Source organism: Salvia hispanica, chromosome 6, assembly GCF_029641045.1.
Source record: "Salvia hispanica isolate PSC_SH4W2 chromosome 6, Shi_PSC_v1, whole genome shotgun sequence".
Lineage (NCBI taxonomy): Eukaryota > Viridiplantae > Streptophyta > Magnoliopsida > Lamiales > Lamiaceae > Salvia > Salvia hispanica.
In genome coordinates this window covers 27,261,224-27,278,033 of record NC_142697.1, presented here as the reverse complement: position 1 = coordinate 27,278,033, position 16,810 = coordinate 27,261,224, and the positions used below count along the sequence as shown (strand labels likewise).

General features: G+C 35.7%; 5 protein-coding genes and 1 long non-coding RNA gene across 6 annotated transcripts; 3 read left to right on the top strand and 3 right to left on the bottom strand.

Annotated features, from left to right (window-relative positions):
* Positions 1–2,590: 2,590 nt before the first annotated feature.
* On the top strand, positions 2,591–4,262 carry LOC148923448 (uncharacterized; the record flags this gene model as incomplete). The annotated part of the gene is made up of 3 exons (XM_089061497.1): positions 2,591–2,607; positions 3,252–3,588; positions 3,807–4,262. Coding segments are annotated over exons 1-3 (810 nt in total), but the record flags the coding sequence as incomplete, so codon positions are not given.
* A 5-nt stretch (positions 4,263–4,267) lies between these two features.
* LOC148923447 (uncharacterized) lies at positions 4,268–5,480 on the top strand. Its single transcript, XM_089061496.1, has 3 exons — positions 4,268–5,174; positions 5,254–5,412; positions 5,469–5,480. The coding sequence occupies exons 1-3, from the start codon at positions 4,353–4,355 to the stop codon at positions 5,478–5,480; spliced, it is 993 nt and encodes a 330-aa protein (XP_088917622.1). The 5' UTR covers positions 4,268–4,352.
* Positions 5,481–5,502: 22 nt separating this feature from the next.
* On the bottom strand, positions 5,503–6,374 carry LOC148923446 (uncharacterized). Its single transcript, XR_016132399.1, has 2 exons — positions 6,277–6,374; positions 5,503–5,793 (listed from the first exon to the last, which is right to left on the bottom strand). It is a non-coding gene; the product is annotated as an uncharacterized LOC148923446 (long non-coding RNA).
* A 2,028-nt stretch (positions 6,375–8,402) lies between these two features.
* Positions 8,403–9,773, bottom strand: LOC148923445 (uncharacterized). Its single transcript, XM_089060733.1, has 2 exons — positions 9,203–9,773; positions 8,403–9,124 (listed from the first exon to the last, which is right to left on the bottom strand). Exons 1-2 carry the CDS (start codon positions 9,596–9,598, stop codon positions 8,513–8,515), a joined length of 1,008 nt encoding a protein of 335 aa, XP_088916859.1. The 5' UTR covers positions 9,599–9,773; the 3' UTR covers positions 8,403–8,512.
* Positions 9,774–9,813: 40 nt separating this feature from the next.
* On the bottom strand, positions 9,814–13,552 carry LOC125208386 (uncharacterized). The gene is made up of 5 exons (XM_048107989.2): positions 13,114–13,552; positions 11,373–11,855; positions 11,132–11,281; positions 10,313–10,372; positions 9,814–10,248 (listed from the first exon to the last, which is right to left on the bottom strand). Exons 1-5 carry the CDS (start codon positions 13,493–13,495, stop codon positions 10,172–10,174), a joined length of 1,152 nt encoding a protein of 383 aa, XP_047963946.2. The 5' UTR covers positions 13,496–13,552; the 3' UTR covers positions 9,814–10,171.
* A 1,571-nt stretch (positions 13,553–15,123) lies between these two features.
* Positions 15,124–16,693, top strand: LOC125208536 (putative rRNA-processing protein EBP2 homolog). Its single transcript, XM_048108172.2, has 2 exons — positions 15,124–15,282; positions 15,656–16,693. Exon 2 carries the CDS (start codon positions 15,670–15,672, stop codon positions 16,540–16,542), a length of 873 nt encoding a protein of 290 aa, XP_047964129.1. The 5' UTR covers positions 15,124–15,282; positions 15,656–15,669; the 3' UTR covers positions 16,543–16,693.
* Positions 16,694–16,810: the final 117 nt, after the last annotated feature.

Below are 16,810 nucleotides of genomic sequence, written 5' to 3'. Positions count from 1 at the left end.
CACTTTGATTGCAATTTCTCACTCTCTCTCTTAATGTTTGATTTCATTATTCCAAAGAATAAAGCAAATAATAATATAAATGGGTCCCACGTTCCACTATCACACACTTAAATTATTGCACTCAAATTTTTCTTAAAAACTGCACCCAATACAACCGGGACTCCTATTCACGGACGGAGGGAGTATTCTTAAATAGTACCCACTCCGTTCCTTCATAGTTGAGTCATTTTTTCATTTCGGGAAGTTCCCTCATAGTTGAGTCATTTCCATTTATAGTAACTTTTTCCTCTTTCTTACTTTACTCTCTCTTACTCTATTCTCTCTACTTTATTCACTTTTTACTTTATTCTCTCAACCTTTTTCTCTTTCTTACTTTTTTATGTATTTATTTAACACACTCAACATTCATTTCTTAAACTCCGTGCCGAAAAATTCCGCATCAACTATGAGGGAACGGAGGGAGTACGTGGATTTCTGCTTTTATTAGGATCACAGATAAATATTTTAAATGGGTAAATTTGTGCTTTTTTAGATTCACTGTGTGTCTTTACTCTTTTTTGATGTGCAGATTTCCCACATATGTTGGTCTGTTGAATTATATTTTAAAGTCTGTGAATGATCAGTTATGCAACATATAATTAAGATCAAATATTTGAAATTTATGACATGTAAAAGCAATGTTATTATGAAATGAAACAAAAATTTTAATCTTCAGATCCCGCAAATGAATATCCACAATTTTGATGCCAGAAAAATAGATGAATATACATATAAATAGACACATATAATTATGGTATGGCCATATGGGCCAAATAACTATTTTGTCATTTGGATAATATATACTTGAAACAAAATTAAAATGGGCCGTAGCTAACACATTACAGAGATAAAATGCTAGTTAAAATTGGTAGTATTGATTTTTATACAGTATTATTTTTATGCGGTAAATTAAAAAATAAGATAACACATAAATCAAATATCTGAATGGACCCTATTTGTTTCATTCCAGATTGGGATACTTCATACTTGCCAACCAAATCCAACGCCATATCTGATGATCATATAAACATTATATTATATAATCATCAGCTTCTCTAAAAAGACCATATCCTTTTGCCACTCCTTAATTTCCTGTTCATCGCCATTAATAACTATGATTAGTTAATTAACCTTCTTTATATATATAGTAAAGGTTGGCCGGCGTTGTTAACTTGGTTAGCCATGGCAATGGAATGCGGAGGAGGAGAGCTCGCCGCAACGTCAACTGGTGAACGGGATTGTGGGAACTGGGAAGGTCGACGCGCTACCCATTCCTTGCACGTTACCTGGATTTTTTTTTTCATGAATGTTCTGGCCCAATATTTATGCAACATCCAACGTAATGAAACATGTATACAAAATAAAATAAAAATGGATCAGTTAAATAATTAAACTAATTAATGTCAATTTGAGGCCTGCAGGGTATATGCCAACTATATTAATCAAGTGTTGCTCAAACGTTGTGAAGGGTCAATTTTGAGATATCAATAAAGGAAAAAGTTTAGCTAGTTGAAGGAATCAAGATTTTCCTCATCCTAGCTTGGGCCTCTATGGGGATATTTTTTTTCTTTTATTTCAGTTTATAGTAGCCCCTAATAAAAGATTAATTACTAATAATTTTATAAATATAATTACAATTTTATGATTTATTGCTATAATATCTAATTTTAAAAAGTCTAATAAAACAAGCCTTAACAATTATAGCCCCCGTTAATTTCCAAGAACTGCAATATCTTGGAAATCAATATACTCTCTCCTTCCACGAAAATTAGACCACATTGAGAATGACACGGGTTTTAATGTGAAATTAGTAAAGTATGAGAGAAGTAGAGTTAATTAGTGGAATGTGTGGTCCATATTATTAGTAGTGTTTAATTGTGTTAGGTAGCAAATGTGGAGTCCTTTTTTAAACTTGGTCTATTTTTTGTGGACAATAGAAAATGGTAAATATGGCCTTTTTTGCGGACGGAGGGAGTATATAGTTCAACATTGTTAGATTTTGTTGGATTACTTATACATAAAAGGAAAATTAGTAGTATTGCATTAGGTTGGAAAATGCTCCTTCTTACTTTTATAAATTAAACAAATAATGATGACGTGAATTAAACGAAAATGTTGCTTACATAAATATTTATATTTATATTAGGGATAACTGCTCCAAAAAGCATGAACTTTCCAAAAAGTTGGTATTTCCCACCAACTTAAAATGTTGCACCAAAAATCACGAACTTTGCCAACGTGCTCCGATTTCCCAAGTCGGGTTTTCCGGCGAAGTAGATTGCTGACGTGTGTATATGTCTGACGTGGATGCTGATATGTACAATGACATGGAATAAATAAAAATAAAAAATTTAAAAAAATTCTTCTAACATAACCCCCCTTTCACCCACCCCCAAATTGGAATTGGAAGATGCAAAAACGACTAAGACAAAAATCAGGAAAACCCTAACATTAAAAATTAAACTTCAACTTCTGAATCTTATCTTCTGCTCAGCAGCGGCGACCTCGACTGTGACGGCAACCGCGACGGCGACGGCGACCGCAACCTCCGATGGCGCCGCCAACTCCGTAAGTTATGCATTTCGTTTTAAATTCGTTGCTCAATTGTACTCAGATTGCTCGATTCAGTTTTCTCAATTTGAATTGTATGAATCTAGAAGTTGATTCACCGGTTTTTTGTTTACTTTAGTTTCTTCTTTGTTTCCACTTTACTGTTTGTTTACTAAATATGTGTTTGCATCGTATGAATCTGGAAGTATGACTTTTGAGAGGCATTTTTGTTTACTTTAGTTTCTTCTTTGTTTCCACTTTCAAATCTTAGTTTCTTGTCCCTCCATAGGAAAATGTCAGTAGGTGCCAGAATAAATGGATGCATCACTAATAGATCATAAATTGCAGTATGCAAAAATTAATTATATCAGTGTCATCATGAAACTTACATACTCCTACTATATTTAATCATGGGTAGCAGTGACCCCTTTGAGGGGACTAAGTGTATTCTGTAATTCAGCTTCACTGAACAAAGTACTCCTACTACATTTAATCATGGATAGCAGTGACCCCTTTGAGGGGACTAAGTGCATTCTGTAATTCAGCTTCATTGAATATAGTTTGATTAGCTCTCCTGCCAAATATCTCTTTTTTTTTTTTTTACATTTGTGATAAATATAGTTTGTGTACAGTTTCTAAATCTGGAATTTGAATTTGTTCAGAGACGACGTTTTTGGCCTCTATATTCATCATGGAGGACATTTCATTCCAAATGGCAAGTTTCAGAAATACATTGGTGGTGGAATGGCTCAGGCAAGTGATCTAGACCCAGATAGATTTGGGTATTTTGACTTGGTTGAGGAATTGAATAATATAGGGATTCACACATGGAGCAAACTCACCTTTGTAAATTCTACGTCAGCAACCCACGTAGATATAAAAAGTGATAAGGAGGTGATGGAGATGCTATCTGCTAATCTAAGTGTTAGTTTTAACAGAATGTGTAGCATATATGTTGTTGGTGGGAGTGTGGGAATGGGAGAAAGGGTAGTGGAAAAGGTTGAAAAAATAGTAAGAGTGTGGTTGAAAAGAGTCACTTTGAATCTGCCACAAAAATTAGAAATAACACTTCTACGAGCAAGGGTAAGACTGTGATTGAAAAAAATGTGGGAGAAAATGTGGTTCAATCAGTGGAGAAGAGGCTTGTTGAAAGTGTTAGTAAGAGTGTTGCTATATCATTTGGTAGAGGTAGAAGTGGTAGTGAGAGGGTGGTCAAGTCTACTAAGAAGCATGATAGTGAAACATTTAATAAGAAGATGAGTGAATCTGTGAGTAAGACAATGGCCACAACTGTGGATAATAATGCTGGTGAAGGTGGGAGTAAGAGTTTGAGTGAATCTGTAGAGGAGAATATGAGTAGTTCTGTGGAGAAGAATAATATGAGTGGTTCTGTGGAGAACAATTTGAGTGGTCTTGGACATGAGGGAGTTGGATCAGGTAATGAGGTTTTGGGAGAAGGTGAGAATGAGAGTGATTGTGATGGCAGTTATATACCATCAACTGATGATGAGGAGACTGATGATGAAATGGAAGCCGATGAGCTAGTGGCTGAGGATGAAGAATATGCACAATGCAGAAAGAAGATGAAAGAGAGAAAGAAGCCCTTTGTAATAACTGATGAGATGTTCCAGGGGATAGTCAATGGAGGACAAAAGAGTGATTACGTGTCTGAATATGAAAATTCTGAAGAGGATGATATTTACTCTGATTCCACTGATTTTGAAGATGAAGGGAGACGATCTAAACAACGACATGTTAAAGTGATGTATGATCCAAAATGTGATCATAAGGTTCTCACATTCAGTGCTGGTATGGGATTTATTGATGGGCACCAAGCTAGAGACGCACTGACAGATAATGCAGTGTTGAATGGATGGCAAATTCATTTTAAAAGAGCAACTAAGAAGCAACTTGAAGCAGGTTGTTTGAGTCCTTGTAAATGGATGATATCTGGGAGTCGAGTGACGAAGACAGGAGTCTTTTTAATGAAAAATCAGAATGGGGTTCACACTTGTCCTAGGGCAATGAGAAATAAAATTGCTACATCCAACTGGATTGCTAGAAAATACTTTCATGTCTTTAAGCTTAAACCAAATATGAGTTGTAAAGATTTAGGCAGGGATCTAATGCAGAGGTATGCTGTTGAGGCCACAAGGTGGAAGCTATACCATTCAAAGAGAAAAGCTATTGATTTGTTGAAGGGATCAGTGGAAGATCATTATGCCAAGTTGAGGAGCTATGTACTTGAGTTGAGTAGAGCTGACAAAGAAGGTAGGTTTGAGGTACATGTGGATGTAGGTGCTGTGTTCAAGTCAATGTACATTGGATTTAGTGGTTTAAGAAAGGGTTTCAAGGAGGGGTGTAGGAGGGTGATTGGACTGGATGGGGCTTTCTTGAAGACTTACTTGGGTGGCATACTGTTATCTGCGGTGGGAACTGATGGGAATAATCAAATGTATCCTATAGCTTGGGCAGTAGTTGAAATTGAGAACGAGGTTTGTTGGAGTTGGTTCATTAACATTCTAGTGCAAGAGCTGAACTTGGGTGAAGGAGTTGGAGTTACTATTATAAGTGATCAGCAAAAGGTATGATCTAAACTGACACTTTACTTTTGCATTAACTAAATACTTAAATTACAACTTACACAAATATTTATGATTGTAGGGGCTTGAGAATGCAGTCAAGGAGCTTATCCCATTGGCAGAGCATAGAAATTGTGCAAGACACATCTATGCCAATTGGAAAAAAGTTCACAAGGGTCCTAAACTGAAGCAGCTTTTTTGGAAGCTTGCTAGAAGCACCTACATGCGGGAGTATGACTTGGCATGCAAGGAGTTAGAGAATGAAGATGGGCAAGCATTTGCTGATTTAATGGACAGGAACCCGAGTAAATTCTGTAAGGCCTTCATCACCTCCACACAATACTCTGATGCTATTCTCAATAATGTCTGTGAGTGTTTCAATGCATACATTTTGGAGGCTAGAAATAAACATATAATAGACATGCTTGAGGAGATGAGAATAACACTTATGGAGAGGTTGTATAGAAAAGCTGTAGAGATTGAAGCAGCTGAAAGTAGTTCAACAGTGTGTCCAAAAATTAAGAAAAAAATAAATGCAATGGTATATGAGAGTAGGAATTGCACGACAATACCTGCATTAGGGGGAAATTTCGAAGTTACTCACTTTGATGACGTGGAGAACCTAAACCAAAACAGATCAAATTTATGCTCAAATTATAGTTATTGGACAGTGGCAGACTCCAATTCAATTCTAACTCAACAAATCTGCAAACTTATTTGTGCTCATCAAATTTATGGCCAATGCAAAATATTTAAACTCAAATGCAAACCAATTCAACTATCTGGCCGAATTCAACTTGTTCAACTATCTATGTTCATGCCAAAATCAGCATACAAGGTCGAATTGTCGCCCTAAATTCAACAGAATAGGAATACAATTACCATTCAAATTCCCCCAATTCAACATTACACCAACAATTCAGCATTACACCCTAAATCAAATTCCAATTACACCCACAATTCTAATAGATATACGATTCCAATTCAGCATAAAAAGTAGCATCACATTGAACCCACATTGGAATTGAACCCAGAAATTCGATTCGAATAGAACCCTAAATCGAATTCAAATATGAATTCGACAATGTCTTTCCAAAAAACTAACCTCGTTTTCAGTTGATGTTGAAATCGCGACGGGATGGACGGAGAAACTTCTCCGCGATGAGAGTGAAATCGTGAAATCGTAGGAAGGGAGTGAATTCCTAATTTTTAATTTAGTTCAATAAACAAAAATAAAACGTTGTCGTTTTAAATGTTATATTGACGATTTGTCAGGTCATACCGGAGTTGTGCCACGTTGGATAAATTTTTGACAGAAAACTACAGGGTCGGGTCGGATGGGAAATTTGCACAACCCGGCAAAGTTCGTGATTTTTGGTGCAACATTTTAAGTTGGTGAGAAATACCAAACTTTTTGGAAAGTTCATGCTTTTTGGAGCAGTTATACATAAAAGGAAAATTAGTAGTATTGCATTAGGTTGGAAAATGCTCCTTCTTACTTTTACATAAAAGGAAAATTAGTAGTATTGCATTAGGTTGGAAAATGCTCCTTCTTACTTTTATAAATTAAACAAATAATGATGACGTGAATTAAACGAAAATGTTGCTTACATAAATATTTATATTTATATTATACAATTATGCAATGCCAAAAATTGCGAAGATGAAAATCAGAAATGGGCAAAAAAAACAAGTTATCATACAGATAATACCTAGAGTGACAAATGGGCCGAAATGAGGCTAATAAAATACGGTTTGCAATTGGGTTCTATTTTTTATTGGTCCATTCCATATATTTTGCCAAAAGTGCTTAATCTTGCATAAATTTATGAATAAAGACCAAAACTGGTAAATTTATGAATAAAGACCAAAACTGGTTCTGAACATATAACCATTTTACGATTTTTGTCTTAAACTTTTTCTTTTGAATTTTTTGGTCCTAAATATATGGAAATTTGTTCATTTTGGTCCTCCGTCAATAGTTCCGTTAATATTTAACAGTCAACGGATTTAGTCATAATTTTGACCAAATTAAGTATGTTAATTCTGATTTTTAAGTCAATAATTAAAACCTTAATTATTTTAATGATATGTCATATTAAATACCTAATAAATAATATTAAAAAATAAAATAAAGAGTAAGAAATAGCTTCAGGCAGTGATTCAAAAGCTCATTCTCTCCCTTCAAGTTCGACGGCGCCGTTCTCCGAGCGGCGACCAGTGAGCTAAGCTTGTTGTCGTCTAACCCTAGTTTATTGTCCGAACGAAGAAACCCTATATGGAGAAGGAGAAGGAGAAGGAGAAGGAGAAGGAGAAAGAGAACGAGAAGGGGGAGGGGAAGGGGAAGAGCACCTGCCTCTCAAAATCGAATCCGACTGAGAATCGACCTCAAGCACCGCCTCCTACTGAGAATCGACCGCAACCACCATCTCCGATATGAAGTGAAGCAAGTTTCTTGCAATTGTAAGACTCGTATAGGAATCGCAGGTCAAATCCACCGCCGCCACTCTCGTCGGACCCTTTCCTGAAAGTTGAACGCTCCATAACTAGGGTTTGAGAGGAAGAGGAAGGAAGAAGATGAAAGATGAGAGGAAGGAAGGAAGATGAAAGCTGAAAGTTGAACGCTGCTCCGTAAACACGATGTGAGGAAATGAAATAAGAACCCTAATTCTATTAAATATTTCTGATTTTAAATTAATATTTACTAAAATAATTAAGGTTTTAATTATTGACTTAAAAATCATAATTAACATACTTAATTTGGTCAAAATTATGATTAAATCCGTTAACTGTTAAATATTAACGAAACTATTGACGGAGGACCAAAATAATCAAATTTCCATATGTTCAGGACCAAAAAATCCAAATGATAAAGTTTAGGATCAAAATCGTAAAATAGTCATATTCAGGACCAGTTTTGGCCTTTACTCTGAATTTATTTCAAACAATCCAATTTATACAAGACATGTTGCAACTTGAGCAGTAATATTAATTTTATTAAGAATAATCTTATTCATAGTTGTCTCAGTTTTTCGAGCGTTCATGGCGTCTCCTATCTCTATAAATTAATTTGGGGCTATAATTATCGTAGGAGATAACGATTGAGTAATATGAGAACTTTAATAGAATCAGTTTTTATTACTTACAGAAGAAAATGTTTATAGGGATTTTATTGAAACTATTTTGTGATAGGTGCACACATATTAAAACTAATATTATCACAATAAAATAGATTCATGTATAACATATAGTATAAATCAACATAGATAATAAAATGAAGTGTCAGAGTCCGGATATGAAAAAAATACAAGAGAAGTAACGATATATCTTGAAGTGGTGTGTTAGGGAAATGGACGATCCTTCTGCTTGCCGAAAATGCCATGGCCATAAGTGGAAGAAATGACATCCCTGAGAAGTGGGTACTGCAGCAGCACGAATGAAGAAATGGGCAGACAAGATAGTGCACCCACAGGCAACAGAACCCACGACTTCTTCCGCCCAAACACTAGATACACCGTCGCACTAAAGGCAATCATCATGAATAGGATGGAGACAAAAAGGGTGAATAGACCGATGCATAGTCGCTTGGGCAAAGCATTTAAAAAGTCTTCTTCTGCATATCGCGATGTGTGGATGGACAAGAACATCAAGAGCGAAGTGGTGGATGTAAAGAGCGAAACTGCATCTGAAACTGCAAATACTGTAAACGCAGTTGAGTTGTGGATAGGATAAGGAGAGTCTTGTTTGTTGCCGCCGGGAACTGTGATGGCTGCCGCAAACACAACGGTGGCAATCAATGTTGCTGCAATAGTACATGAGGTTGCTGTATCTTTCATCCATTTCTCTCCTTCTCTTTTTAGCTTTTTGTGTTGTTTTGTAAATATCATCTTAGCTGTTTTCCCACTATGGTTTTTTTCTTCCTTCATATGAGGAGGAAGAAACTTACCAGCTTCCTGTTTAAACACCAAAAAAAACCATGAGTAATAAACTTACGAGTTTTCTATAGATTTTATGTATGAATATGAATATACCCGAAACCATTGTAATTCACGCTGCATTTGGAGAGCTGCGCCCGATACTAAATTGAGCTTGTGAGTGGGTGCCAAACGTGCGGCCAAGTGAAGAATAGAGTTACCAGAATTGTCGGTTTCATTTGAATAGTCATATGGTCTGCTTTGATACAAGAGATTGAACACTTTCTCACAGCGGTTCTTGACGGCCAAGCGGATAACACTCTGACCAGAAGAATCCGTAAAATAAATTGCAAGAGGATAAACCTCTACAATTTCTTCTACAACATCACGATTTCCTGTTTTGACTGCGGCTAGAATGGTTTTTCGGCAAATCTCTGATGCAGTATCATAGTCTAACGATTTCATGTGTTTGCATAAGCATTTCACAAGCTCGAGTGCTTTCTCACGCAGCATTATCTTATTAATGCCGAACGTTGGAAATAGGATGATTAAAAAAACATATCATATAATATAAATTGCAGTCCTCAATTCAATAAGCAATAGTACTCCCCCCGTCCCTTAAATATTGACATAGTTTGATTGACCACATGTTTTAAGAAATGCAATGAAAAGTGATGAAAAAGTTGATAGAATGTACTTTTAAAGTACTCCTTCCGTCCCCCATAATTTGTCACCATTTGACCCGGCACGGATTTTAAGATATGTAGTAGAAAGTGGGTTGAAAAAGTTAGTGTCATGTGGGTCATATTTTTATATATTAGTTTTATAATAAAATGTGAGTATGAATGAGTTAGTGGAATATGAGGTCTGCTACCAAAAATGGTAAAAGTGAAAGTTGACAAATTTTTAGGGACAGACAAAAATGGAAATAAGTGACAAATTTTCAGGGACGGAGGAAGTATTAGTTTTAATAAAATGTGAGTAGGAATAGATTAGTGGAATGTGAGGGCTACTACCAAAAATGGTAAACAGTGAAGTGTGAGAAATTTTGTGGGACGGACGGAAATGAAAAAATGTGACAAAATTTTAGGGACGAAGGGAGTAGTATTTATTACCAGAGTGCAATTTGAGAACAAGTTTGCGCCACCATGGATGCTCTGTATCTGAAGAAATCAGATGATCAAAACCATATACTATGTTTGTAAGAAGTGGACATGAATCACTTACCTAGAATAGTTTGGTTCTCAATGTCAAATGATTTTGGCTTCATATTCATCTTCAAAATACCTTCAATTTCAAGAATGACTCAGCAAAGACAAATATGGAGTTAAATAGTACTCCTTTTGTCCCATCAAAAATTAAGAAAATGATATATATTGAATTAAAGTAGAGAAAGTAAAGTATGAGAGAAGAAAAAGTAAGAGAGAAGAAAATAAGAAAGAGAGAATAAACTAAGAGATGGTTGAAGTTGTATTTTAAGTTAAAAAGGTAAATTGATCATTTGTGGTGGACAACTCAAAATGGAAAGTTGATCACTTGTGGTCAGTGACGTAGCCAGGAACAAGAGCGTATCCAGTATAAAAAGTAAACTTCTTATGCAAGGGAATACAAAACTTTCAATATTATATTTGTATTTATTATATAGTTTCTTTTCTATTTGAAAAATAATAAATATTTCCTTGAATAATTTATATTCGTTATTATATTTTTGCTAATAAGATTTGCAAATATTTTATTAATTATTTGGTTATTATATATTCTTTTTTCTTACTGTAAATGCAACTTCCAATAATTTATGTTCAAAAGATTTACTTTCATGAAATTTTATTACTACTATATAATTATTATATTTATATTAATATAAAATATTTACAATTAACAAAAATATCTAAATAAGATATTCTCCACTAACAAAAGAAAAGAAAAATGATCGATCGAATTTTAAAGCTTCAAATCAATATAAGTATCGCACCCCAAATCAAAAATCCTGGATACGCCACTGTTTGCGGTGGAATGGAGGGAGTAACTATTAGTACTACAACTTACACCAGTATATGAGACGTTTCCAAAAGCTGAATTGATCGTCGACACAGAATGTTGTGGCCTTCTCTGCTATCTTAACCAGAATTGTACTAATAGCCTCAGGATTCATCCTGACCATATAAGGATACTTGTGAACCAATTCCAATGCTATATCTGCTCACGCGTGTATATACTATATATAATTAGCAGTTTATTTGTTTGAAAGACTTGATTAATTATACATATGTGTTGATGAATTACTCACCGAAAAAGTCAGCACAAATCATCAAATCTAGAAGATCACATCCTGCATCACCAGCAAATGGATTGTTGAGATGATTATGATTGGTTTTGGAAATCAACAACTGAAGAATGTTCTTATGACCGCAACAAGCTGCTAAGTGATGGGGGAATCTGTCAACACAGTCTGAATGGTAGAGCAAGTCAGGATATCTGGTGACCAGCATTTCCGCGGCCTCGTAGTTCCCCATCACTGCAGCAGCGTACAGTGGATTATCTCCATGCATATCTCTTAAGGCTAATACAGAGTCATCCGAGATCAAATCCAGCAGCTTCGACAAAAATTCCGGCTTCCTCACGGTGGCGGCGACGTGGATGGCTGTTTCTGAACTGTATCCCAGTTCCTGTTTGATGGCACTGGGGTCTTCATGCACAATTTTTTTAGCCGTCTCCCAATCACCTCTTAGTGCACTTCTATACAATGCCGTGTCCTCACGCCACCTTTTTCCTATTTTTATTACCACATCAACAATACCTTCACTGTCAATACATGACTAATTCCTAAGAGTGTCCACAGTGGGAGGGCCGCGGCCCACGGCACGGAGGTGGCTCATGCGCAGCCCCCCACTGCTAGAGCCTCGAGGAGGCGCGCCCCTCTACTACAGGGGGCCGAGAGCCGCGGCCCAACCCTGATTTAATTTTTATTTTATTTTTCGAAATTTGTTTATATATATCTTTCCATCCAATTTTCACTTCACACTCATTTTTACACCCTAAATTTCCTTCTCTACCATTTTCATACTATCAAAAAATGCAAGGTGGAGGTGATGATTCCCCCGATGAAAATTTGGTTTCAATTCACTCATTATTAAATTATGCAATTTTTTTAAATTACTATAGTCCAATAATTTTTATTCTAGTTAAATTAAAATATAACAAAAAATATAAAAAAATAATTTTAATTTGAGGCTTGGGCTTCCACCATTGTGGTGGCCAAGTTTTTTTTAAAAGGGCCAAGTTTCTTGGGCATGGCCAAGGAGGTCACCATTGTGGACACCCTAATATACAATTGCATTAAATGTTATTATTAGATATCACTAAGTTTATTTTTACTTCATTTTACAAAATCTGTTTATGAAAAAATGAAACCATTTTTAGATCGTTTATGAAGGTCACTTTTAGGGTTCATTTTAGAAGTACTGTGACCTAAAACAATCTAAAATGACCTCCATATTTTCAAAATCAGGATTCTAAATATGAACTAAGCGTTGTCAAATAATGATAATTCAACATTTATGCATTAAGTATTAGTTCTATTTTGATCATATTCCTAGTACTCCTCCGTCTATAAAATAATGTCACATTTTTACTGTTGTTGATTTAAGAGATGTAAAATAAAATGACGGGTCTCACTTTATTTTATAAAGAAATGTGGTGTAATAATACAATGTAAAGTCGAAGATGGAAATATGCAATTATTTAGTGTAGACGGAGGCGAAGTATTTAAAAGTGCAATAGAATGATAAATATAGGTCTAAATCAGGGGTGGATCTATGCATGCTTAAGGAGGGGCATTTGCCCCACCTCATATTTTCTCCCTTATATAAATATTGTCTTTCATATCATTTATTTCTTTTAATTTTCAGTAAATGTCCCTCCACAAGTTTTTAAATTATCTTTATAGATAAATTTGCTCCCGTCCCTACAAATTCTTGGCTCCGCCCCTGGTCTAAATCAACAGCATTGTGGCGTTATTGTGGTGTTACCTTTATATGAGACAGCGGCGCAAGGAGGCGAAGGTGAAGGCGAAGGCGAAGGCGAAGGTAGAGGTGACCGGGTTTCAGAAAAGTCGTCTTTGAGCTTCATCCACACGGCACTTGCGCTAGGCAAATTAACAACAGCTTCAATAACATCATCGGTGAACGCGCCTAGTATCCAGCCCTTGATCAACCAATCGGTCCGCCTCCACGCGTCCTCGCGGTTTTCCGGTGGGGGAGGTGTCTCATCGATAAATTCCATCAAGTCCTGGCTTTTGAGAAGGCACAGCATCTGCTCGCTCCATGTCGCGTAGTTGTGCCGATTTTTCTCATCATAACCGAGCTTGGCGGAGACGAAGCTCGCCACGCTAACTGCTGCCAAGGTAGACATATGTTAACTTGTAGTACTAACATTTTAGTCTATTTATTTTCTTACATCACAAGGATTTTTAAAATATTACTTAGTTTGCTTTTGAATTCTTAATCTTAAGCAAACTAGACTTTATTCTAACTGTTGGGTCTTTATGTGATAGCATAACTTAAAAACAAGTTATACGATAATCTATCAATAGAAAATTAATGGGTAATGCTTTATTTATTTCAAAATTAATACTCTTTATGTGATGGTATAACTCAAAGAACAAGTTATACGATAATCTATCAATAGAAAATTAATGGGTCATGCTTTACTTAATTTGAAAGGAAATATTCTCTCCGTCCCACAAGAATATGCACTTATGGTTGAACACAAGTTTTAATGAACAATTTGCAAAGTGCGAAGAGGTAGAAAGAAAAAGTATTTAAAGTACTATTTTGGTCCTAAACTTATATAACCGAAATACGAAGTTGGTCCATATCATTCACTTTTTAAAAATCGAGTCCTAAACGAATGAATTTTTTCGTTTGATCGGTCCTTTTTTTTACAGTTCCGTCAAAAACTAACGGTCAACGGACGATGGTGACATTTTAAAGTAAATTATAATATTAATAAATGATTAATTAAAATAAAATAAAATAGAAAATAAAAATAATAAGAAATTCACTTTATCTCTTTTTTTCTTCTCTTTCATCCCATCATAATTTTATTTTAATTAATCATAAATTAATATTCTAATTTAGTCAAAATTTCACTAATCGTCCGTTGATCGTTAGTTTTTGATAGAACAGTATAAAAAAGACCGATCCAACGAGTTTTCATTTGTTTAGGACTCGATTTTTAAGAAATGAATGTTCTTGACTAACTTCGTATTTCGGCTATATGTTTAGTAGGAGTACCAAAATATTGCTTTACTCTAAAAAGAATACAGTGTAAAGTGCTTCTGATTACTTGCCCCCAGACCTATGAAGAATGTATAGATTTATTTTTATCTCTAGTAGTTGAAATCACCGCCACCAATGCGTGTCTTTGGGTCGAAGAGATGTCGATTTGTGCTTGTAGTTGGAGAAGTGGGAGGGCAAATTATGTATAAAACTTGCTTTCAAATTTTCAGAGAAATTGAGAAAACCTTATACCCCCAATTCAACCGATAGTGATTTGTCTCAGTCGTCGATAGTCATTCCAATTCGAGTGAAATCCGGTTATTTTCTATCGGGTCCGCCGAAAATTTTCAGAGCTTCCAAACGTGAGAGAAGGAAGAAGAACCACCTACCAGTCAAGCCCTTAGTTTATAATGCAATCATATTTTTGCAATTATTACATGTCATATTTCTTCATGGTTGCATTATTTTTTTTCTCTTAAAACACATACTCATTCTAATATAATTAGTCCATTAAATAACACGGCCATCAAATAAGACAAATAAAGTAATTTTATTTAAGTGAATCCAATTAAATAAAACAATCCATTGAATTAAATCAATTAAACCCAGTTATCACAATTAAATCTTTTGTTAATTTTAGTATTTCTAAAATCAAGCTAATTGCGTGGATTAATTTTAATAGTACACAAATATGTAAGTCATACCATAAGTTAGTGGGACAAATAATTATATTAATTGGGTAATTCAATTAATTAAGTCCATACCAGTTTTTTGAAGCCCAACTAAGGCCTTCTCACAATTTAACCCACACAAATAAATACTATCAAAACCCTATACGCCCACCGCCGTCTTCATTTCTTAATTTTCTCCGGCGCCGCTGCAATTCTTCATCTTCTCCGTTGCATAATTTGTGTGCAGGTAAGTTTCTTCCATATTTTCCTATTTTCTAAATACAACAAAGACTCTTCAATGCAATTCAACAATTTTTGCAATTGTGAACAATTTTGAAATTCTTACTCAAAATGAGTTTTGCTTGTTGCTCTTATGAATTCCTCGTGTGAAGTAGCTTGGAATGATATTTTTGTAGCTTGTGAAGTGCTGTATGTTTTCAATTAATGTGTTTAATACACTGATTTCACAACGAAGCTGTTAAGTTTTGATGTTTATGATAATCTATCTAGCTAGCACCATGAATTTATCTTTATTTGGATAACTCTCCAGTTGATTTTAGTTTTTGGTGTATTATAATTGACCTCTGTAGAATGATTGAATTTTGGTTGCTATTTAACAGACCGAGAAAAAACTATGAAGCAGAATGATGAACTACTGAATAGTACTGAATTTGATATGGAAGATGACGATCCTGTTGTTTCCGAGTCCGAATCTGATTCGGACGAAGATGGGGACGTGAAGTTAAGCGAGCCTGCAAAGACTGCTGTGTATAACAAAGCTGGCTTGCTCGATAAACTTGGAGATATCTGCTGGCCAGAGAGTGTGGACTGGATACACAAGTTGTCGCTCGATATTGATCAAGATAATGAGGTGAATGTGAATGATGATCTGAACCGGGAGCTAGCTTTCTACACACAGGCACTAGAGGGGGCAAGGCAGGCGTTTACGAAATTCCAGTCGAAGGAGGTCAACCTGCCTTTCCTCAGGCCGTCCGATTACTATGCTGAGATGGTTAAATCGGACACGCACATGGAGAAGGTGAAGAGCCGCATCTTGGCAGAGAAGAGGAAGATGGAGGAGGCCGAGGAGAGGAGGAAGGCTCGGGATAACAAGAAGTTGGCCAAGGAAATTCAAGTGCAGAAGCAGAAGGAGAGGGCTAAGCAAAAGAAGGATGACATAGAGTCTGTCAAGAACTGGAGAAAGCAGAGGAAGCAGAGTGGTTTCGCTGCTGATGATAAGGATGGTGACCTGAGCTTGGCGTTTGAAGACGGGAAAGCGTTTCAGAGGTCGGGTAAGAAGAGGCCGGGAGTTGCTCCGGGAGATCGGTCTGGGGGTAAGGGCGGTGGGAAGTTTAAGAAGGGATCTGATAAAAAGATGAAGGGCAGAGAACGAAAGGACTCGAAGTATGGATTTGGAGGGAGGAAAGGGATGAAGAAGCAGAACACGGCTGAGACCACCGAGGATTTTCGAGGATATCGTCAAAGCAATAAGAAACAAAAGATATGAGATAAATGAGTTGTATTGTATTTGGATTTTTTAGGTACTGTGATGATTATGATGAACTTTTGTTGTGAGGCTAGTTTAGCTTCTAAATTTTGTGATGGCAGTTGAATTCCTACTATTTTGAAGCAAGAGTAGTACTTTTTTGTTGTGACAATCTGTGTTTGTTTTTTTATCTCTAATGTGGTATTTTCTTTTTTCTTGGCAACCAACTAGTGTGTTGTTGTTTCAAACACGAAGTAGCACTAAAAAAAAATAATAATGATTTTTCCAA

What these genes read in the sequence shown, in the direction of transcription:
- LOC148923445 (XM_089060733.1), bottom strand. Translation starts at nt 9,598, where the DNA reads ATGCTGCGTGAGAAAGCACTCGAGCTTGTGAAATGCTTATGCAAACAC. An exon ending in GTGAATTACAATGGTTTCGG is followed by an intron (nt 9,125 to 9,202) that starts GTATATTCATAT and finishes GTGTTTAAACAG; the next exon opens with GAAGCTGGTAAGTTTCTTCC.
- LOC148923447 (XM_089061496.1), top strand. Translation starts at nt 4,353, where the DNA reads ATGTATGATCCAAAATGTGATCATAAGGTTCTCACATTCAGTGCTGGT. An exon ending in TTATAAGTGATCAGCAAAAG is followed by an intron (nt 5,175 to 5,253) that starts GTATGATCTAAA and finishes TTATGATTGTAG; the next exon opens with GGGCTTGAGAATGCAGTCAA.
- LOC125208386 (XM_048107989.2), bottom strand. Translation starts at nt 13,495, where the DNA reads ATGTCTACCTTGGCAGCAGTTAGCGTGGCGAGCTTCGTCTCCGCCAAG. An exon ending in CGCCGCTGTCTCATATAAAG is followed by an intron (nt 11,856 to 13,113) that starts GTAACACCACAA and finishes TAATAAAAATAG; the next exon opens with GAAAAAGGTGGCGTGAGGAC. An exon ending in GAAACGTCTCATATACTGGT is followed by an intron (nt 10,373 to 11,131) that starts GTAAGTTGTAGT and finishes TTGAAATTGAAG; the next exon opens with GTATTTTGAAGATGAATATG.
- LOC125208536 (XM_048108172.2), top strand. Translation starts at nt 15,670, where the DNA reads ATGAAGCAGAATGATGAACTACTGAATAGTACTGAATTTGATATGGAA.